At 46.1% G+C, this 2,851-nt stretch overlaps 1 protein-coding gene across 1 annotated transcript in view; it reads right to left on the reverse strand.

Annotated features, from left to right (window-relative positions):
* THUMPD3 (THUMP domain containing 3) overlaps window positions 1-2,545 on the reverse strand; it is a 23,766-nt gene extending 21,221 nt beyond the window's left edge. Inside the window, exons 1-3 of the mRNA XM_011998593.1 lie at window positions 2,469-2,545; window positions 1,591-1,787; window positions 284-588 (exon numbers count right to left, since the gene is read on the reverse strand). Of these exons, the coding sequence (XP_011853983.1) occupies window positions 284-535 (252 nt within the window). The 5' untranslated portion in view covers window positions 536-588; window positions 1,591-1,787; window positions 2,469-2,545. The remainder of the gene's footprint in view (window positions 1-283; window positions 589-1,590; window positions 1,788-2,468) is intronic.
* Between the last annotated feature and the right edge of the window lie 306 nt (window positions 2,546-2,851).

Consider the following 2,851-nt stretch of genomic DNA (forward strand, 5'->3'; position numbering starts at 1 on the left):
AAAAAAAAAAAAAAAAATGCTAAAGTGGCAAGTATAATGCAAATATTCCAAAACTCCCCCCTCCCCCCTCCAAAAATCTGAAACACTTCTGGTCCTAAGGGATACTGAAACTACAGTCAAAATTACAAATCAGTACTCAATAGAAAATGCAGTAACTTTAAAATCTCCTGATTTGGGGCAGAGCAATGAAAATCAGAAAGGATTCCAGAAGGGTCTGTAAAATGAAAGGTAACCATAAAATGATCAACTTAGAAAACTATTTTAAATATTGCTCCATTCAAACCTGTGCCAGACTTTCCACTGAAATGACAAAATATATCTTGCCACGGTCTCTGCTGATTTTGCATGATGACCCAAGTTTCTCTCTCACTTCATCTGCAGCTGTTTGCTCAAAGCCAGTAGGTACAGTGGCTCCAATAGTGACTAGAAGCTCAGATTCACTTCTGAGGTCACTTTCCGTCACTTGTACAGAGCTCTGGTTCTCATGAAGGTTCACATCTAGGAGTTGGTTAGTGGCTTCTTCAATGTCACACATGTTGGCTGTGCTTCCAAGATCCCTAACGCTGTCTCTTTAAAAGCAGTGCTGTCCTTTAAAAGAGAAAGAAATAAAGCCCAAATATTGTCATCTCATATTTCAGTTATAATTAAAAACATGGGCTCTGAAGGGCAGGAAGAAGAAGGCAACACACCTGATAAATAGTCACCAAAGTAAAAAGGGTTGAATAAACATGGACACAGAGCGCAGGCTGTAAAACGTGATGTTATTATTAAACAAGCAATACAGATACATGGGAGAAAAAGAGGCAAGAAGTATTTCCATAGCATGCAACGTTTGCTTTGGGGTAACCCATGTTGACAAAAGCCATTTCATAACTACAATAGAAACTGCAGATTACACTCAAATACATTTCTGCATCTAGATGTTAAGAACATGGTTAGTTAAGAATATAGGGCCTGGCTGGGTGTGGTGGCTCACACCTGTAATCCTAGCACTCTGGGAGGCCGAGGCGGGAGGATTGCCTGAGGTCAGGAGTTTCAGACCAGCCTGGCCAACATGGTAAAACCCTGTCTCTACTAAAAATACAAACATTAGCCAGGTGTGGTGGTGGGAGCCTGTAATCCCAGCTACTTGGGAGGCTGAGGGACGAGAACTGCTTGAACCTGGGAGGTCGAGATTGCAGCGAGCTGAGATCATGCCACTGCACTCTGACCTGGGTGATAGAACAAGACTCTGTCTCAAAAAAATAAATAAATAATAATAAAAATATGTGGCTTTTGGAGTTTCAGATAGATACAGGTTTGAATTTTTGCCTCCACCATCATAGGTTGAATGACTTACGGCAAATTAATTCTCCCAAGCCTCCAAATTTAATTAAGTAATTAGTAATACCTCTTTCCTAGAGTTGTTAGGAGACAAGCGAGAATTAACTAATACCTCTTTCCTAGAGTTGTTAGGAGACAAGTGAGAGTAGTACACGGCCAGGCCAATAAGTAAAACTTATTAATAGGCTATCTTCTTCCCTCCTGTGAAGTAGACAGCACTTCATGCATTTTAAAATGATTAACTGGGCTGGGCACACTGGCTCGTGCCCGTAATCCCAGCACTTTGGGGAGCTAAGGCAAGTAGATGGGTTGAGGTCGAGACCAATCTGCATAATATGGCAAAACCTCATCTCTACCAAAAATACAAAAAATAGCTGGGCGTGGTGGTGGGCACTTGTAGTCCCAGCTACTTGGGAGGCTGAGGTGGGAGGACCGCACTCCAGCCTGGCTGACACTGTGAGGCCCTGTCTCAAAAAAGAAAAAATTAAAAATAAAAATGGTTAACGGAACACTTGCTATCTAATGATTACAAACATTAAAATGCCTACTACTTGCCAGACTCTGGGATCCACAGATGGGCATCAGGAGAGAAATCTTGGAAGTAACCTGAAATAGAAAAACAAACTTCCTATGCATAAGCTTTTGTGTGTGCTTGGGGCGGGGGCCGGGGGAAGTATTAGAGAGGTGGAGGGTCCATAACTTACACCAGGTTTTCAAAAGGTTTGTGACTCAAAATAAGTGAGTACATAACACCTATACTGTCCTTGTGCTGTGCCAGCGATACAAGACAGCGTTTAATACTACGTCAGTTCCCGCCGTTAAGAAAGTGACAGTCACTGTGAATACAATCTCCATCTTCTAAAAAAGGCAGCTGAGGTCAGCTAAAGGGCGCGTTCCGCACAAGGTCAGAGAGCCAATGAGAGGCGCAAAATGGAAGAAAACTCACGTCTCCCAATTCCCACCCACAGGGCCCTGGGAATCCTAGGAAGCAGGTAAAGGCCTGGGAGACGGAGCAAGATGGGCTCCGCCACGAGACCGGGCTGAAGTCCGGCCCGGCGCCGGCCTCGGCTGCAAAAGGAAGGCCGCCCCTCTCTCCCCAAGCGGAAACACCAGAGGAGCCACACTCGGCCGTTCCCGTCAGTTACCGGCAGCCAGCGAAGACTCTTTCAGCTCCCACACTCCATTGGCCTCTCGCGGTCAGCCCACGCCGCCGGAAGCCGCCCCCGGAAACGGAAGTCAGACTGCGGGTCACGGTGGCTCCGCACTAGCGGCCGGTGCCCGCACAAGGTAGCGGGGGGGGCCGGAAAGGAGCATGCGCTGGAAGCTCTGTGCTCTTGGTTTTGAGGATCGTCAGCAAGCCGAAAGCGGAGTGTCAGGGGCCTAGTGCCCTATCATGGTATTTGCTAACGTTTAGAGAGTGCTTCCCCTTGCCGAGCACTGGGTAAGCGCTTTACATACGTCATCTCATTTGGAACAAGTCTCTTTTGTTCCAGCACTTATGAAGTGGCAGTGGCTGATTTCTGTTTTA

Source organism: Mandrillus leucophaeus, unplaced genomic scaffold (assembly GCF_000951045.1).
Source record: "Mandrillus leucophaeus isolate KB7577 unplaced genomic scaffold, Mleu.le_1.0 Scaffold576, whole genome shotgun sequence".
Lineage (NCBI taxonomy): Eukaryota > Metazoa > Chordata > Mammalia > Primates > Cercopithecidae > Mandrillus > Mandrillus leucophaeus.